At 47.7% G+C, this 19,467-nt stretch overlaps 1 protein-coding gene across 1 annotated transcript in view; it reads right to left on the bottom strand.

Moving 5' to 3' along the window:
• Positions 1-19,467, bottom strand: part of LOC146816480 (exportin-5-like) — a 1,728,456-nt gene that overhangs the window by 112,811 nt on the left and 1,596,178 nt on the right. The window contains exon 29 of the mRNA XM_085610324.1: positions 16,322-16,429. Within this exon, the coding sequence (XP_085466450.1) occupies positions 16,322-16,429 (108 nt within the window). The remainder of the gene's footprint in view (positions 1-16,321; positions 16,430-19,467) is intronic.

Below are 19,467 nucleotides of genomic sequence, written 5' to 3'. Positions count from 1 at the left end.
TGGGTGCCATCTTGATGTTGTGGTTAGCACTGGTAAAATGCCGAGCCTTAATAGGATAATTGATCTCCTTGCTCCGTGCGAGAGATTGAAGTATATGTATTGTTGTACTTGCTTAGGTGCGATTGTTTCCGTGAAACTTTTATACAGAGTCAATTTCGCACAGTGTGAAAAATCAAGGTCATAACTGAGTCTGGGGGTGAAACATTTTAAAAAGAGTTTCAGTTGTGACGGAGTCCACGTGAGCAACAGGTTAACATTGATCTCAGCTAGTTTAAATGCAGTGGACATATTGCTGAAGAATACTTGTTTCGGAGCGTCACAGTCAAAGGTCTCGATTTTAAGTAGTGAACGGAGAGTTCCAGCCTTTGCGTGCAGCAAATTATATGCCCACCTGATGACGTTTGCAATAGCTCTTGAGTAGGAGCTCGTGATAGAGAATTCGAGGCGAAGGGCTTGCACCGGGGTGGAGTGTGATACCTTCAGCATTTTCCTCAGTATCTTCCCTTCTTTTTGGTCCAGGAATGGCCACTGTTTTATTGGAATATATTCCAAAGCAAATGATAAAACTGGAGGTATCTTTGTACTATATACTTTGAGAAGGGATGAAAAATGTCTGTTGCCTGAAGCCGCGTATAGTCTTTGAAGGGCTCCGGCGTGCACCTCAGATTTCCTAGTCAGGTTATTAACCTGTAAATTGTTTTTTAGTGTCTTAGTGAAAATCCTGCCCAGGTATGTATATTCCTCTGTCTCTTCTATTGTTCCAGCGCCGAGTCTCCAACAGAATTTGGTGCTTCTTTTTCTTCCTGAGAAGGAGACTATTTTTGTCTTGGTGAGATTCGGAATTAGGAAGTTTTCCTGACTATATTTGTTCAGAGTGTCTAGAAGTCTTTGCAGGCCGAAGGGTGTAAGATCTAACATTACAATATCGTCTGCATATAAGAGGGCGTTTATATTATGGGCTGCGATCTTTGGAGGCAGACTTGGCGTTTGTTGCAAGTGCTGAGGCAAATCACTGAGATATAGTGAGAATAACAAGGGGGCTAGAAGACACCCCTGCTTAAGACCGTTTGCTGTTGGAATTATGTTGGTCAGGCCCTTTTCACTCCCCATTTGCACTTGACACCACGTGTGCGAATGCAGTGTAATTATAATTTGTAATAATTGTTCAGGGATTCTTAACTTCCTCAGTTTTTTCCAGAGTGATGGTCTGTCTACTCGATCGAATGCGGTTGAAAAATCGATGAATGCTGCATATACCGGTTGGGATTTTCCTACAACGTATTTGTCGAGGATTGTTTGTAGTATCGCGATATTATCGATAACCGAATGGTTAGGCCTGAAGCCGGCCTGATATAAGGGGATTAGATCCTGAGAAAATGCCCAATTTTTAAGTTGGTCCAACACTTCAGCGGCGAAGATTTTCCCCGTAGCATCTAGTAATGCTATTTGGCGATAGTTGCCAGCCTGATGTCTTGACCCTTTTTTGAAGATCGGTATTATGATACTCCCCTTCCAGGATTTTGGCACTGATCCTGTTTTAAAGATGAAGTTAAAAAGGGGAGAGAGCATCTTACTCCAACCCTTAGGATCTGCCTGTAGGACCTTGATTGGAATTTGGTCTGGGCCGGAGGCTCCTGTGGATCTCGCCTTTCGGATGTGCATTTCTATTGAGAACGGGGAGGCGGTTCCGATCTGAACGTTGTTTCCTTCGCTGTTATTCCCGGTGTTTACAGCCTCTTCATTGTTCGTGTTTGCTCTGTACAAAGCTGTCAGGTAGGTTTCCCAATCTTGTGGTGGAACTGGAATGGGGTGCAGGGCCTTTTTTGTTCCGGTTTCCTTTGCGATTAATGACCAATATGATCGTTGGTTGCGCTGTTTTGCCGCAAGTTGTAGATCGACCCAGTTTTTGTCCTGTGTTATTCTTTTTAAGCGACACTTTTCTCGCTTGAGTTGATTTTTCAGTTTGTTAATTTCTGCCTGTCTTGTAATTGAGCGGTCCACATATTGTGCTCTGATAAGTTTGTTTAGTCTTTTTGCAGTTGCAGAATTTGAGGTTTTATTTTTGTTTTTATTCGTTACTGGTACGACTTGTTGCAATTTGTTTCGAAAAAATTGCTTTAAGTTCTCGATAATGGATTCAAAGTTTGTTATTACATCAGCGGAGAATTCTATAGTTCGGAGATACAGAATGACGGCATACCTGAGTACAAGGCACCCAACTGCTCCCCGAAAAACAGGGATATAGGACCAGACCTCGCCAGATAGGCAGAGGCGTATAAAAGGGGTACCCAGTGGGTAGTAATATGCAGGTATACATAGAAAGGATGAGCCACGAGACCAACACAGCTGCGAGCGCTTTAGCAGGAACCCGTCTAATGCACCGGTGGCAGGGTGGCAGCCTTAGAAGAAGCGTGATGAAACACACTGCAAAAAAGTTAGTTACAAGGAAAAAACCTCTAGAAGGAGTACGAGACACACACACCAGGCGCAAGCAGGGCAAGACCTGTGGTATGTGGGAGGCAGTGCCAATACGCACGACACGGAAAAACACCCAAACGGTAAGATAAGGACACCACGAGACGGGGGTAGCCCAACGGGACCTCCAGGCCCACCTGGCGCGGAGCAGAGCTAAACAATAGCATACAGGTACCCCACCTGGGGTATATCACGCCCCTAAGAAAAAACAGGGGAATATCTCGTAGGGTAAACCACAGTCAGAGGACAAGACAGGAACAACCTGTGGAACACTGCCACAGTCGGCTTATTGTCAGCCCAAAAATGCACAGTCCAACTTGTGGACGCTGAATGAAAGGTGCGAATAGAAAGGAGGGGCAACCACCCCAGGATAAGATGACCTGAGACCTCCCAAGTACAGGCCTATGGTTGGTGGGGGGGGGGCGCGAAAGCCCGAAAAGAGGCGCTGAACCGCTGAGTCAGCGTGGGTATTAAACAAATGAACCCCATCAAAAGGCAGGTCAACAAGGCGTTCCTGAATATTCTCCGGGAAGATGCCATCCCGCAATCAAGCATGGCGGCTGTGAGAAGTTGGCCCGATTTATGATGTCACTAGTTCTAGTGTACACCTTGTATCAGTCCAAACATCCCTTATGGTGATTGGTTGTGAAGTCAACCTTATAGACCAGCTATCCTAGTGGTAGCATGGACAAGAGCAGTCTTAGGCTAAACTCTGTATGGCATGTGAAGCCAGCTGTTATACCATTATAATCCCTTGAATACCAAATGAAAGGACACCACACCAGGTATATATAAAATTAGAATGTATTTATTCTAACATATACCCTCAGCACTTTTTATGAGTTCAGAGGTCTAAGTACAAACAATTTAAGTAGCATACGTTAAGTTACACCGGAAAATACAGTTAGGCCCAGGGGCCACACAAACCATATACTAAGAAAGTGGTATAAGTACCACGTCACGAACAGGGAGTAGGCCTAGGGCATCGCTGGGGCTACACTACCCTACCAATAGTTAGGAAGTGGGAGGCCCACGGGAAGCGTGTGCAGTGTGGAAACACACACGCGGGTTACATTAAAGTCAATGGGAATGTAACAGTTAGAAATAGGAAGAATAAGGACACTTCCGAAGTAACTAGGAGGAAGCAACTAAAGACTTAGACACTTGGATAGTCAAAATCCACTGGAGCACCGGAGTACTCGCGTTACCTCACCCACAGGAGACGGGTGCATAGGTGTGAAGATGTGTCGGGTGTCGTCGCTGGATCCTATGGATGCCTGAAGAACAGATGCTGGCAGGCGGCCAGGAGGAAGATGTCCGGTGGATCCAAGGATGGATCTTGAAGGGAGAACACCTGCAAGCAGAGGGGACAAAGTCTGGGTCACTAGCCAGTGACCGTGTGGAACCAGGAAGGAACCAGGCGATGTCATGCAGAACACAGGTGATGTCTTGAAGCTTGTCTTTGCAGCTGCGTGGACCAGGAGGCGTCGAGGACGACCAGAACCAGGGTACGAGCTGTCCCACGAAGGATCTTGCTGCTGGCGGAGTCGACGTCCCGAATGGAGTCAACAAGCCTTGGCAAAGGCAACCCACGCGGAAATGGAAATTAGCTTCAGGTGCAGACCAGGAACCCAGACACCCCATACATGCCATACGCCCCGCAAGTACACCCAGCACGAGATCCACGAGGAGATGACCAAACACTGCATAAAGACACAGCCGTGCTTGATCGCGCCACACTACACAGGTTCCTCTCAGCGATCCAACTGCCGACTATCACACTGGAGCAATGCAAGGCACTGGGCACCCCGATTGACCCAGAAGAAATCAGAGATGCTATATCGGCATTAGCAACTGGAAACCCCCTGGGCCAGGACAGGTTACCATCCGAATTCTATAAGGCATATGCAGCAATAGTGACACCACGTCTCCAAGCTGTCTCACCGCCGCAGATAACTCCTCCCTCCCACCCTCGCTCAATGAAGCGTGATTGGTTTCACTGCTGAAGCCGGACCGAGATTCTATGGACCTAGGCTCTTATAGGCCTCTAGCCCTTTTAAACACCGATTATAAAATACTGGCGAAATTGCTGGCGGTACGGCTAGCCCCCTTGGACCGATCATTCTTGCACGACCACCAAAATGGGTCCGTCCCGACACGCAGTACCTCTCTCAACCTTCGCCGTTTCTTCAGAGTCGCTGAATATGCACCGTGGCAGTGGCCCCATACAGGATGTCTGATCTTAAACCCGCAAAAGGTATTCGATACCCTGAGGTGGAACTTCCTGTTTGCGGTGCTGCCACTCTATGGGCTCGGGGAAGACTTTATCAAGATGGTCCGACTGCTGGATAACGACCCACTAGTGAGGGTAAAAAAGGGTCCCAAATAAGACAGCCCCCATTAAAGTAAGAAAAGGCACCAGGCAGGGATGTCCTCTGTCCCCGTTACTGTTTTTGTCGGTCAACGCCGGTCTGGCTCCGTGTCTACATCAGGGTGGGAGCCGGGGTCCAGCCAGCGTCGGCTGCGGACGTGGTGCCGATCCGGATCCAGGCCTGGATCCAAGGAGACACTGCGGTGGCGAGGCCGAAGCCACCGGCGTCGGAGGCCTAGGCCCCCAGCCGAATCTGCGGGGCCCGATGGTGCGCCGGCAGAGTCGGGCTGCCCAAAGATGGAGGGCATCGATTCGTAAAATTGACTAAGCTGGGCAGGGGTCGCTCCCAGTCCAGAGAAGAGAGGGAAGGCCGAAGTCGACCCTGAAGGCTCTGCACGCATAGCCGCGGGAGGGGCACCACCCACACCCTTCGTCGCGTCGGCCGAATGGACGAGAGGAATTCGAAGAGCGATGATGCTTCTTCGACTTCTTCTTGTGCTTCGACTTACCTGACCCGAGTGCGAAGACTTGAAGAGGAGTGATGATGACTCCGTGATCGGTCCCTCGACCTCCCACGCGACCTGGACCTTGACCGACGCGGAGCTGACTGCCGGGCCTCGAGGAGCTTTCTGGACCGCTCCCGCAAAGACCACGGGGCCATGGTTCAGCAGTCGGAGCACAACTTGGGGTCATGGTAGCGCTCCAGGCAGCAGAGGCACACGCGGTGCGGTTCCTTCACCAACATCAGTTGGGTACAGGAACCGCATGCCTTGAAGCCGGGCGTCCCTCATGCACCAGGAGTCGGTTGAGACTCAAAAACTAAGTCGGCAAAAGTTGCAAAAAAGTCGGTCAAAAAGTCACTGGGGGTACCGCTCTCTCCGGATCTGCGCTTGCTGGCTCGGAAAAAGAAAGAACTGACGTCAGCGCACAAGGGCGGCGTCTATGTAGCTACCGCAATGTCATCCCGGCGACCATGACGCCAACGATGGACGTGGAGTCGACCGACGCCACCTTCCGACACGTAGGGGTACTGCTGATGAAAAACTTTCCAGATCCAGTCTGACACCTGGGGAATATTCTACGGTAAGGAATCTATAACTAACTGTTTCTTTCAGATCAGCTGGACCATTAGTTGACAAGGTCGACTGGCCTAGTGTGCGCTTCTTAACCAGTGGGAGTACCTAAACTGCAATAAGAGATTCAGGGAAGATGCCCTCGGTGAGAGAGTCATTGACTATGGTGAGTAGGGGTGAAAGAGGTTCTACAGAGAGGGAGTTTGATAACAAATGAGGGTAAGAAATCATCTTCGGAGATGGGGGCTTTATGAGAGTTGCAGATGTCGGTGATCTATTTGAAAAAATGGGGTATGAAGGATGACCACTGTGGGATGTAACATGGAAGAGTGGGAGCTAATGAAGAAAGGTTTGGTATTGCCGATTAAGTTTTGGATCTTTGATATTTTTTCACTGAAAAAGTGGTTGATGGAATTGCACTTGTCCACGGATAGGGGGGCTATCATGGTCAAGCCACTGAGAAGGAGGGGGTGATTAGGCAGCATTTGATTGAGATTAAAAGAGTGTTCTGCTTCTGTTTGTAGCATCATTGATGTAGCTCGTTTACTGCTTGGCTTTGGCTAACGTGAAGAGTTGGCTGCATTTTATGCAGATGGACTTTGGTAGCATTAGGTTTTGTGGGTTCTGAAGGCACTGGCATGTACAACATTGTGTCCTTGCTGGCTAGGCCAAGTATAACATGCTTCCAGCTACCTAATGGCCATCGGATGCATGGACAAGAAACAGTTAGCAGACTTAGGGGTCGAGGTTGGATCCCCAATACCACATGTAGATGTAATTCCGATAAGGACATCTTTGTGTGACACTGTCAGCAGGGGTTAACCCCCAACCTAGCCACTGCCAAAACTTACTGAGGAATTTGGGGTCTCATGTAAAGTATTTTGCAGCCACAAAGCCTTTGATTCAGGCTGTGTAACCACAAAACAATTTCTAATAAAACCCTTTATACAAGTCAGAAAAGTATGACTCATAAACGGGGATTTGGGACCTTTTCGGAATCATGTAAGAGAGGAGCAAATCTTCACGAGTAATACAGGAATGTATTAAAGGTTTGTGACCTTGATTGAGTTTCCAAACCACTGAAAAATAACCACCTATCAAAGAAGCTCATTTGCAAAGAGAAAGGTGTTGTTCTTATAGGACAGCTTCCTCTTTGGGAATCATGTCAGATAGCCTCAGCGGAAACTGGCAACGGACCACTGCATGCTCCACCAATGTGAACCCAAACTGCAAACAATTCTTTTCAAAGCAGCATATGTCAAATGAATGGATAGTAATCTGTTGTTCATTGCAAGCCACCATCCCTCCATTCATCGACATTCACAAGGGGTTGTGAAATGTGACCTAAGTAATTAATAATCATTAGGCAGGTCATTTTGCGACCCCCCCTCTTGCAACTATGCAATTTGCATGCATTAGTATTATGATATTTTTTATAAAGCGCTCAATTACCCATAGGGCATCGTGGCGCTAGCTAAAAGCTGCTGCAAATTTATTCCATACGTGTGATCTGAGATGAAACTGACCACATTTATTCCTTCCTTACGATCTGAAATTAGGTTGAGAACAGCTAAGTTTTCAAAGCCTTTCTGAAGGCTAACCGGTTTGGCATAGTTTTTACCTGAAGAGGGAGTGCATTCCAAGCTTTAGACGCTCTAATCACAAAGCTCCTGCTTCCCAGGACATACGTTGGAATCTAGTCACCAAATTGGCCGTTACTGAATGGAGTGCCCTGCCTGGCCTATTCCAGGTAAAACATTTTCTCAGAAAGACTGGTCCTTGGCCATACAGTGCCTTGTACGTGATGCAAAGTGCTTTGAAAACAATCCTCTGTCTGACAGGAAACCAATGTAGCTCGCTCAGATACCTAGAGATAGAATGATGCTTAGGAATCCTGAACAGAAGCCTGGTTGCTGCAATCTGCAGTATCTGCAAAGTCTTTGTAACAGATTGATTTGCATTAAGAGATAGACCAGTGCAGTAGTCAATCTTTGCCATCACTAAGGCAGTGACGGTAAGTTTACGCAATAGTGCTGGAATGAATGAAAGACTTTGTTTTTAGCGACCTCAGCGCATGGAAAGCCGCTGATGTGACTGCATTTGCCTGATCCATGAAATCTAGTGTGGCATTAAATAGGGACGGGAGGAGGGCATAGCCCGGACGGCCACCAAGATGGAGACCAGTGTGAGAAGTTGGCCTGGTATATGCTGTCCACTAGTTATAGTGGGCACCTGGCACCAGTCCAAACGACCCTTATTGATGATTAGGTTAAAGACAACCTTTATTGAAAGCTATCCTAGTGGTAGCTATGGAGAGCAGCCTTCAGGCTAAGTCTCGAAGGAATGTAAAGCAGAATGGTTTACCAGATAATAACCTCCTGAATGACCAAATGAAAGGAGAACCACACAAGGTATATATAAAATATATCTATTTAATTACTAAACAATCTATACTAACCTCTTTATGTGATTAGAGAACAAGGCACACAATATTACAGTACTAGAACGATAGTAAATAGCACAATACACAGCGGGCTCCAGGGGGAGACCGAACCATATACTAATAAAGTGGTATAACAACCACAACTTGACCAGACAGTGCCTAGACCACGTAGAATCGCTGGGACCCCAAGGAACCACCCAAGGTGGTGACACAGGGGACCCACGGAGGCTGGATGCAGTGTGAGAACACAGCTGCGATCTCCGTACAACTCAATGGGAAAGTCGCGGTTGGAATTTTAAAGATTAAGGACACTTAGGAGAGGACTTCAAGCAAACCCTTTGGAACATAGAAGGTTCTAAGGCCAGCACCATTGAGAGTACTGAGGTACCCGTGTTACCTATCCCAGGAGAGCTGGGTGCATAGGGGTCAAGTGGTTTCGGAAACGCTTGTTGATTTCAATTGCGTGATGAGAAGTGGTGCTTCTGCCGGGAAGATGAGAAGTGTCCGGTGTGATCCAAGCCTGGATTGGAAATTAGAAGAACCTCAAAACAGAGGAGACAGAGTCTGGGTCACTTCACAGTGACCAGGGGCACGATAGGCAAATGCCCACCGATGTCAGTTGTTTCAGGTGAGAAGAGGTGAAGCTAGAGTCTGCAGCCACGGGGACCAGGAGACGTCGACGATGACCAAAGTCCGCAGGTGAACTGTCCCACGAAGGATGTCGAGTGCACGGAGGGGGAGGGGGGGGGGGGGGGGGGGGGGGGGGGGTCAGAGTCTGGATTGAACACCAACAAGCCTTGGCAACTGCAACTCACGCGGTCAGAGAAAAGATGCTTCGTGAGGACCAGAAAGGTCCCAGGTACTCCCCAAGCTATGGGAGTCAGGGCACATCGGGAGCAACCAGGAAAGCCCACTGAAAGTTAAGGATACCTTCACAGGGACCCATAGGTCGACGGACCAGGGATCACAAAGGGGCCTCGAGAAGAATCACGAAATACCAGCCCACGGAACACTCGTGGAGTGCAGGCTGGTAATCTTCAGTGGAAACACTGCTCGGGGTCAGGACTACAAGTAGCCCAAAGCACAGCCTCAAGGGTCGCTAAAAAGCATATGCTGCTGCAAATGTAAAGTTGCAGGGATTCTGCTCATGCACAGAACTATGCACAGGAAACCAGGACCTCAGTGAATTGTGGTGTACCAAAAAACTCACCTCAGTACCCAGAACCACTAAATGACTAGCATCAGTGTCTCATTCGTTCTCCATATCATTTCGAAGCTACCAATGATTAGACATCCCAGAACAAGCGACTTAGAGTACTCTCAGGAATGGTGGGAATCAGAAACACCTTTTCGTTATTATTCTCATATCAGTCCACAACAAGAGTAATCAGAGACACGGAAAAGTTTAAATTTTTATTTTTAACTACGTGCTCTAAGGTGCAGTACTTTGGCTAACATAAGCAGACAAATGATTAGAAATAAAACCATCAGCATTATTACAATTCCATAGAAAATGAAGGGAGAAATCATATCAAAATGATAGTGGAAACAGGTCTTATAATCCCTTGTGAACCACCTTCCCCTGGCTAGTAAGCTAGTTTTTTTATAAACTAATAGAAGGTCTCTAGGTTTGAATCGGGAACCCCATACCTCAAAGATCAGCTTAGGTGAATCACATCACAGGATCAGCTCTGCTCTCTGTGTCTGGAAAGGTTTTCTCCAAGTGTCTGAATCATGCATGCAAATGCAATATTAAAGGCACCCGAGTTTCAGATATTTGCAGCTGTGTGCTTGTTGTGTCTAGAGCGTGGGCCGATCAACCTGAATTCAACAGCATACATTGTTATTTGACTTTGACGGTTTCTGCACACAGTGTTCAGACTAAGGTTTCGGTGCACGTCTAGAGATGTGAACAAAAGACCGTTCTCATGTGAATAAAAAGCAAGCAAGCAGTTTTACTTGTAATAACAGCTACCTATAGTGTAGTGTGCAAAAGCAGCAAAGTGGCAAGATGGCGTTTAACATCTAAAGCGCTTATGCTAACATAGCAATGTGTGCACATAAAACCCTGTCTTCACTACAGTACACAGTGCCCAGGGGTTCGGGTTGCACAGTCTCCACGAGGGATGTGGATCTCAGTATTGCTGAGAGTACAGATCAACCTCAGAGACCACGGGAACCGACCTCCTTCAGGAGATGGGCGAATGCAAACCGGTCAGATGCATTTCAGGTGCCTGCCTTGCAGGGGAGTAACTCCTTTACTCCAAGGGAGATTCTTCAGTCATCCAACGAAGTGTAGATAGTCTAAGTACTTGGCTTCTGTAGCAGAGTCTCGTCCAGGTAAATCTAAAGTCTTGTAGCCAGGGGTTCCTACTTTATACCCAAGGAAGGGGTGGGACAAACTCTGGGGCCCGACCTATGGGAGGGTCAGGACAGAGGAGTGGCTACACCCATGTCCTTTGTCCAGTTTGGCGCCAGAGCAGGAGCAAATGGCTCCTGCAACCAGTTTGAGCTGGACTATGCACAGGGACACCAAATGTGTTCCAGGTGCAGACATCAAAGCACTCTTGGAGTGCACACACCCAGCCCAATACACTAAAGCCTGTCTCGGAGGTAGTTACACCTCCCTGTGACAGGAAACCTATTGTCCAACCGTCCCCTGCCGGAGTTTCGTCCGGCAGCAGGAGGGCAGACTCGTGTCAGTGGCTGGCAGCATCCATCTTGTGATGCCAGGGTGGAGAAAGTTGGTACAGGGTGTACCGGCCTTGTCATATTTCTCCCTCTGGGAGGGTTGAATCATACCTTCCACACCAGTGTGGAGGTATGATTCCAAGGTGTTTGACACCAAACACGACATGTTTCCATGCAGCCGTTTTAAAGTTAGGATTTACCACGAGGTTATAATGCACTTAAGAGTATATGGTTGGCTGCATCACAAACAACCCCGGAATAGAGGTTCCGAAGGCTGCAGAAGGGCTCTGCTCATGCAGGTGCACCCTCTCACATAAAACCCAGCACCCTGCCTTCAGGATTGATAAGGCCTGCCATAGGGGTGACTGATAGGTTTATATGTGCAGTGATATGGAGTAGATATTGCTAGGAGAGACGTTTTCTGGATCCAGTCTGGTGCCTTGGGGATTTGGAAAATAGGTGGGAAGAAACAGCTACCAGAAATGTACATTAGCTGCACGTTTCAGCCCATAGTGAGGGAATGAACGATGAAATAGCACAGAGAGCAAAGAAAAAAAAAGAGTGAACGGTCATAAAACATGGACCTCAAACACAAGAGATGCAGTTCACAACATGGAATGGAAAATAAGGAAGTATGATCTGACATGAGGCACAATTGGCCCGTTGTAAATCACTATCAGAATGCTCTTTACTCTGTCAGCAAAGGTAGCATAGTATGGCACTAGGCTAGAGAGGAAAACCACCGGCTAAAGAGGAAAACCACCAAGGCCTTCCGCAAGAGGGAAGGCTTCTTTCAAGATAGGGAAAAGATAGAGGCCCTAAGCAGGAGGAGAGGTTTCATCAAAACCAGACACCAAAGGCAACATTGGTGTGTGGGAAATCTAGGGTGCAGGAGTTCCATGTTAACAAAAATGGACGCTTGTTGAGTCTCAGGAGAAATATTGCTCTTTGTGGCTCCTCTAACCAGGGTGTCAACGAAACTGTTACATTGTTAACTCGTGAAATGAGGGTATGAGTGGTGGATGACTAATTTCATTCCGAAAGGTCTGTAGTGCTATTTGAGTCAAATAGTGTAATAGATCTCTTTCTTGAATTCTTTGGAGGAGGTGGTGTAGAAGAATGGAAAGATAGACCTATGTCTCCAAGAACCACCACTGGAACATGACAAGTAAAACCAAAGATGGAGCACAGCAGGAAGTGAATGTAAGGCCAGTGGTTACAATGGCAATAAAATGTCCTGCACCGACAGTGACGACCTGTGTTTAACTTCAATCTAAGTGACGCACATCTGCAAGTGGAAGCATATGGTGTTGGCGGATTCTTAGTGGACTGCCTTGATATTGAACATCTTGACTTAGTGTCATTAAGTCAACCGCCTAATGGAGTGCCTAGGTGACAAATGAATCAACAGTGAAGTCTGTTTCAACCCTGATCCATGCATCCACTGCAACTGATGTTAGGCTCTGGACAATTATTAGGACTCCATAAACTTTTTAAAAGGCTAATATGTAATGGCTGCCCCAGTCTCCAAAGTCAGTCTGGTAAACGGATAAGGTCTAAAATGAAAACCAAGGCAACCACTCCTGTGTCTCTTCTTCTGCCTAGATCTCCCTCCTCTGAAGTTTTTTTGAGGAGACTGCATGGACGCAGCAGAACAACCTCATTCTCGGGCCTCCATGTCGTACTTCTTTTGTTGTTCCTTGCACTTGAGAAACTCCAACTTTCCCCTGAGGAAGATACCTTCCCTGTCCTTTATAGTTATTTTGGCAACAGGAGATCCTCCAGAAGGGGCAGGCTGATCGGAGGATGGATGCTCAGGCCCTAACGTTCTGGATACCAATGTCTCCGTGCCCAGTCCGGAGCCACTAGAAAGATTTGGGCCCGGCCCATCCTGATCTTCTGGAGGACACGGGGCAGGTGTGGTATCAGTAGAAAGGCATAAAATAATCCCAAGTTCTACTTAAAGTGGAATGCATATTCTAGCGAGAGCTGCTTTGGAAGATTCAACTTACAAAAGTGCTCAGACTGTTTATTATCTGCAATAGCTAATAAATCAAGCCCAGAATCTCACCATTCTTGGAAGAGACCTAGCACCACGTCTGGGTGTAAACGCCATTCGTGATCTGCGAGGAGTCAATGGCTGTATTTGTCTGTCCGGCTTTTTGAGATTCCGCCAAGTATTGTATGACCAGGAAGATGTCACGACGTTCCAGACATTTCCAGAGGCACGAGTCACAAGGCCTCCTGGCACAGGATCCATGACTAACCCTGCCTTGCTTGTTGTCGTACCAGATGGCGGTGTTGTTGGTGAAAATCTGAACCAGCCTCCCTTTGATGTATGGCAGGAAGGCTTTCAACACCAAGTGGATGGCCCACAACTCCAACAAGTTGATGTGGAGGTAGGTTTCTACCAGAGACCAGAGCCCTCTGATCTCCACCTCTCCCAGTTGGCAACCCTACTCCAGAAGTGGTGCATTGGTCACCAGCATCAACGATAGGAAGGGAGAGGGGTCTGCCACTGACCAGATCGTGGTTAAATAGCCACCATTGCAGATGTCTTGCTGTCTCTTCTGAAATCTGCCCCAGATAGGAGATTCTCTTGACATTGCGCAACCTGGGACTTTAGATCCCAATGCAGAGCCTACATGTGCTACCTGATGTTTCACCAGCAGGATGCAAGAGACCATCAGACCCAGTAGCTTCTGAGCCAGTCTCACTGAAATCCAGGGTTGAGGTTGAAACATTGATATTATTGCCCGACTATCCGGGACTCTCTGCGCCAGAGGGTAAAAGAGAAACTGTACAGTGTCCAGAATTCCCCGATGACAGGGACGGTTTGGGAAGAGTCAGATCTGACTTTGGCATATTGATAGTGAACCCCAACAAAATAAGAAGGTTCACCATAGTCTGCAGGTGGGTGATGACTGCATGAGGCGAGCCCACCTTCAACAGCCAATTTTCGAGGTAGGTAAAGACTGGGATTCCCAACCTTCGAAGCTGAACAGCAACTACTGCTAGCACGTTCGAGAACACCCAAGCGGTGCTGGTGAGGCCAAAAGGGAGCACAGCAAACTGAAAGTCCTCGGAGCCCACCATGAACTGTAACTTAACGCCTGTGGGCCTGCAAGACGGTGATAAGAAATTAAGCATCCTGCAGGTCATTTGCCAGAATCCAGTCTCCAGGGCAGACAGGACATGGGCAAGGGAGGGAATCTTGAACCTGTTCTTTTTTGGAAAGGCGTTGAGTGGGCAAAGATCTAGAATAGGGCAGAGACTTCCATCCAGCACTAGAAAGTAGCTGAAGTAACAGTCACCACCTGCTTCTGGTTATGGAACCCCCTTGATGGCTCCTTTATCCATAAGAACCTGTACTTCCTGGTGTAACAAGGACAGAGGATCCTTTGACAATCATTGTACAGAAGGTGGCATTGGTGATGGGGTCTTGAGGAATGTAAGTGCATAACCACGCCGCACAATCTTTAACATGCTTGGCTGACCGCTTTCCTGTATTGGTAGAATGTGCCGTATCCTGCCTCCTACCGGATGGCTGTGCACCGGTAAGGGCGCACTAAAGAGGTTTGATGGGCGGCAGCAAGTGGTGGAGGACTGGGCATAATGGTGCCTGTAAGAGCATCTACCTCCGCCAAAAAAATCTGGGAAAACTGCGGGGACGTGTGGATATGTTTGGTATTGGCGAGACTAAAATCCCCTACCAAGGCCATGTGAGGGACAAAAGGAGGAATGCTGCTAGCAAGGGGCAGCAGCCAATCCTACGGAGCAAGCTGTGCCCATACTGTCCTTAAATCACTCCAGTGCTACATCCAAACAGGTGCGAGCCATCAAAGTGCATGTCCATAAGGCTTGATTGGACATCCCCCGAAAAGCCTGTGGACTACACCCAGGCAGGGCATTAAACAGCCACTTTGGAGCCTAAAGCCCTGCCACTGGAGACATTCTATGCAGTGTTGTCTTGGAGTCAGAAAGAATGATCGGGCGACACCAGCAGTGGTATCAAGGGATTGAACCCTGGCAAAGGTCATGGATCCGGCAGGGGGCTTGGGGATGGATCCAGAGGGTCTAACCAGCATGGGAGAGGGCCTGCCAAAAGTAACGACTCTTTGGGGCCTGAAGGTGATCCAAAGGAAGATGTTTGCCCGAAGATGAGGAACATTGCTTGGTAAAACTGTTTGTTTGGGTAGGAGTCCCTCCAGCGTCCGGGATGCACGAAGACTGATCCAGTGTCTGATCTGCAGGAGGTGTGTTAAAGCAGGATCTAGAGGAGTGGTGACATTCTGGTGCCCCTTTTGGAGATTAAAAAGGGTACAGAGAAGTTGAGTGGCTCTTCAACAACCACTTTTATTTACTTACCTGATGAACATTTGGACTTTGATAAAGTAACGTCAAGGGAATGGCTTTGGGAATCGGCTCCTGATTGGCCATTTGACGAGACAATACTTGGGAGAGGGACCGACCCCGAGACTATCGACCCTGCAAGGAGCTTCATCGCCCTCCCCTAAATTGCCTTTGGGTGCATTAAGAGACAGTTTGAGTAGGCCTAGGAGTCATGGCCAGACCCCAGGCAGATGAAGTGGAGATCAGTCAGAGATATTAGTCCGAGTCATTTCCCACAAGGTATGAAACATGTTAGTTTCAAACAGGACATATCCCTAGCACACTGGAAACAGACAAGAAGTAGCTCGATAAAGTTGAGAAAAAAAGTAGGTCAAAAAATGACCATTATTAGTTCCGCAGATCTGCAACTGTTGGCGGGTAAAGAAAGGAACTGATAGAGTGCCAGGGTGGTGTGCATATAGGCACCGTTCACGAGATATCCAGCGCGGACGAGATCGATGCGGAATTGTCAGCGCCTTTTAGTGGTGTACATAGGTACAGCTCATGAATCTATGGATCCTGTCTGACGGTTGTGGAATATTTTACGGTAATCAACACTCAGTGACATTGGTACAAAGTAAACAAAACAATACGATTTAAATCACTGCAAAAGATAAAATAGAAATTTGTGAAATTACAGATCATGTACGGCACACCGGAGGCACCACTCTGCATTTGGCTTGCATACAGCTCCTTTTGTAGGGATATACTCAGAGGCATATTGAGAGAAAGGACAGAGTGTTGCCTTTAGAAAACATGAAAATACAAAAAAGTTTTATGGTTTGCTGGACTAATGGAATTCAGCCTTGCCATTTGAGTTGTCTTGTAGTGGTGCCATCCTTCATACATATTGCATCACATTAATGCATCACTTACATGCTGGAGAAGAGGCCAACAGAGATGAGTAGAACTTCTGTAACAGGTTAAGCCATCCTTCCACATAAGAGAGGTGAAAGCTGTTATTAAGAGAGCAGACCGAATATCCTATTGTGAAAGCAAAAAAATTCGACATTAACAAGGTGAAGGATGCTAAAAGCAATACATACAATTAGCCAACAACTAGACCAAAAGAACAAGTTATTCACCTCCAGTAACACTGTATCTCGTAGAGACTATATAGCCACAGATTCCTTACCTCAGAATATTCCCCAGCCATAAGAAAGGATCTGGAAAATCTTGAGCAGTATCACAGCAAGCTGGTAGGTGGAGTCGCTCGGCTCTGCATCAGAGCTGGAAGTGACGTGTGCGGTGTCTATATAGGCGCCACCCCAGTGTGCTGACATCAGTTTCTTTCTATGACATTTCCACGCCAGATGCACAGAGGCACAACAGAATACTGATAGACCAGTGTGCCGACACTTAGGACCTACAAAGGTCACCTATGCAGAGAAATCTGTTCGCAGAGCTGGGAGGATTGGTAAGGAATTTGCGGCTAGATAGAATCTCTACCAGATAAGGCGTTTCCGAAGGTAAGTAACTTTTTCATTTAATAGAGACTTCTAGCTACAGATTCCTTACCTTAGAACAGATACTCAATAAATACCTCCCCGGAGGAGGATCTGCTAACAGATTTAGACCAGAAAGTCCTGGAGGTCAAATGGGCAAAGTGCCGCTCACAACAGACCGGACAGGTAAACGTGCACAAACACCCATGTCACAGCCTGACAGATGTCCAAGACAGGAAATCAGTTAGCAAATAATAATAATAATAATACAGGTTTTATAGCGCGCCTAGCTACTCCTGTGAAGATTTTCCCATCGATGAGCAGTTGGAAACAAGCTGAGGAGACAAACGGGAGAAGGCGCCTAAAAAAGCCAAGTCTTGAGGTTTTGCGAAACTGAGGCTCTGACGGTGATTGCCTCACCCGCAGCAGAAGGGAATTCCGGAGTTTATAAGCAAGAGAGCAAAAAGATCTACCACCATCGCAAGCTTGCTTGATTCTGAGCACTTGCAAAAGTAGTGCCTCGGAGGACGTGAGGCACCTTCTAGGAGAGTATGGAGTGAGAAGAGAATCTAGATACGTTGGCACAGTCTTCTGAAGGATCCTATAACAGTAGCAAAGGGCCTTAAAAGAAAGGTGCTTTTCCACCGGGAGCCAGTGCAGCAGTTTCTGAAGTGCCCTACTTATAGATTCACACTTGGGGAGTTTAAGCAACAGGCAAGCCGCCGAATTCTGTGCTCGCTGGAGTCTCTTGATCCTAGCCTGAGAGGCTCCCAGGTATAAGACGTTACAATAGTCCACCCGAGAGACCACTAAAGCCTGGATCACAGTTTTGTGGCCTGAGAATGGTGGGAGATAGATAAAATGTGAGAGATCTAGTAATGCCAAAACACTTGCCTGCTAAGGCTGTGATTTGACTCTCAAAAGTGAGTTTATCGTCAAACCAAACACCAACGTTTTTAACCTCGGGTTTCGGCTGAGGAAAGGGACCCAGGTATTCTGGACACCAGGCTGAGGACCAGATCTAGGGCTGTTCGCCAAGGATCAGGACTCCCATCTTACCTGTGTTTAACTTCAGGCAGTTAAGGTCCATCCAGTGGGATACCTCAGACAAGTGGACCCTCAAAGCCACGGCAGCAGCAGAGTTAGGGGACAAGGTGACGATCAACTGAGTGTCGTCGGCATAGAATATTATTTCAAAGCCATGTGGCACAATGATGCCTGACCAGAAATACAAATTAAAAAGGGTAGGGCTAAGTGAGGAGCCTTGTAGAACTCCCTGAGGCACAGGAACCGCCTTGTAGCAGAAAGGCTTCGGAAGGACCTGGAAAGTTCGGTTTTCCAGGAAAGATGCCAACCACTTGGGGCTTTATAGCAGACATTGTGAACTCCATAACCGTTCCACAAGACGGCCATGGGACACTGTGTCAAAAGCTGCACTTAGCTGCAGTGTCCCCCTTACTCGGTAGCCACACTAGGAGAAGAGACTAATCTAGTGTCTGGGGAGGTGTCCAGACCACTAGCATACATTAATTCCTCCTATCAGTTGTTTTTGGGCTCTTCCTAGGGGTTAAGAGAGATATGAGAATCCTCAGACACTCCCCAGTTATACTCTACACAGGGCCTGGTGAAAAAGAAGGCCCTGGCTCTGATTTTGAAGGTCAAGTTCTGGAGTGTGCCAGAGTCTATGTCAGGCACACCGATACGGCTCCGTATTGGGGTCGGGTATGATGATGGGTCGCTGCTGCTGTGGGGCAACGGCGGCACGAGGTACAAAGTCACTGGAAGGGGCTCAAGGGAGGTTTGCAGTCTTGATTAGTGCAGAGGGTGGAACGGACGGTGGAACGGACGGTGGAAATCTAGTTAGGGCACCGCCAAACTCATGGGGCCCAAAGACGCTCCAGAGGGTCGGTCCGCACAAATATTCGGTGAATGGCTTCATAAAATTCCCTTAGCCGGACTGGTGTTGCACAGTCTCTGGGAATTTTGGGGAGCCGCGGAATAGATCCAGATACAGGCTCCATGGCTGATGCGTGGGAGTGCAGCCTGGAGTGGCGACGTCATTCCCGTGCCCGTCCGATAACTTAAGTCAAAAAGCACTTCGACTTCTTACATTTTAAAATTTTCTTGTGTAACTTACCAGACAACTTTGAGCGTGATGACTTGCACTGGGAACAGCTCCGCGAATGGGAACTTTCACATGACCGGGGCCTGGAGCGTTGCGGACCATGCTTCAAGGATCGATTCCGGAGCGCCTTGGAATTGTTGAGGCGACGATCTAAACTGCACAGGATTTTTAGGGCACATTGCTAGCACACTGGGAGACAAAGCTCAAAAGAATTTGTCACCTCATCCAAAAATTGGCAGAGGTAGCTCTCTCTGTATCTGAACTGATTGCGCGGAAAGAAAAGAACTGATGTCAGTGCGCTGGGGTGGCAGCCATACAGGCACCATGCATAGTCACTTCCGGAGCAGATGACGCAGACGTGGAGCAAAATGACACCACCCATAGGTGTGCGAAGGTATTGCTCAAGATTTTCCAGATCCAGTCTGACGCTTAAGAAATATTCTAAGGTATGA

Source organism: Triturus cristatus, chromosome 6, assembly GCF_964204655.1.
Source record: "Triturus cristatus chromosome 6, aTriCri1.1, whole genome shotgun sequence".
Lineage (NCBI taxonomy): Eukaryota > Metazoa > Chordata > Amphibia > Caudata > Salamandridae > Triturus > Triturus cristatus.
This window is presented reverse-complemented; position numbering and strand designations above follow the sequence as displayed.